Raw genomic sequence first — 527 nt, forward strand, 5'->3', positions numbered from 1 at the left:
GTTCAGGAAGTCAGTGGTGACTTCTGTCCCCACACCAGCCACAAAGAAAAGTGTGTCCACAGGATGCTTCTTGGAGATGATGTCCATGACCTTGATTTGGGAGGGTGCATCTGTCTTAACACTGATCCACGGGATCTTCACCTCTGCATACTTGCGCTCATACTCGGTGATCTGGGCCTTCACAGGGGCGAAGATGTCATTCTGGGTGACCTGTTGGGCCTCGAAGGGGTCATAGATGAAGAGGAAGGTGAGTATCGCGTTCTCACTGCTCTCAAAGGCAGCTGCTGCATAAGCCTCCAAAAAGCGGGCAGCATGGTCCCGGTCATGGGCTGTCAGCGGCAGGATGACGTTGATGCGGCTGGCCTCTGTCACATAGGGCATGGGGATGATCTCCACCTCGCTGAGGGGCCGCACCAGGTGCACACGCTTGGTGACAGAGTGGCTGTGCCCCTTCTGGGTAACCACCTCCACCTGGAGGGCCCGCGTGTACCCCATGCCGCGCGTGGGGCACAAGCGCCAGGACCCGT

The 527-nt window shown here is 58.1% G+C and overlaps 1 protein-coding gene across 1 annotated transcript in view; it reads right to left on the minus strand.

The window, feature by feature from the left end:
- CHPF (chondroitin polymerizing factor) overlaps positions 1-527 on the minus strand; it is a 3,177-nt gene that overhangs the window by 745 nt on the left and 1,905 nt on the right. Inside the window, exon 5 of the mRNA XM_010143742.1 lies at positions 2-519. Coding sequence (XP_010142044.1) covers positions 2-519 — 518 coding nt within the window. The remainder of the gene's footprint in view (position 1; positions 520-527) is intronic.

The sequence above is a fragment of the Buceros rhinoceros genome, unplaced genomic scaffold (genome assembly GCF_000710305.1).
Source record: "Buceros rhinoceros silvestris isolate BGI_N320 unplaced genomic scaffold, ASM71030v1 scaffold19469, whole genome shotgun sequence".
Taxonomy (NCBI): domain Eukaryota; kingdom Metazoa; phylum Chordata; class Aves; order Bucerotiformes; family Bucerotidae; genus Buceros; species Buceros rhinoceros.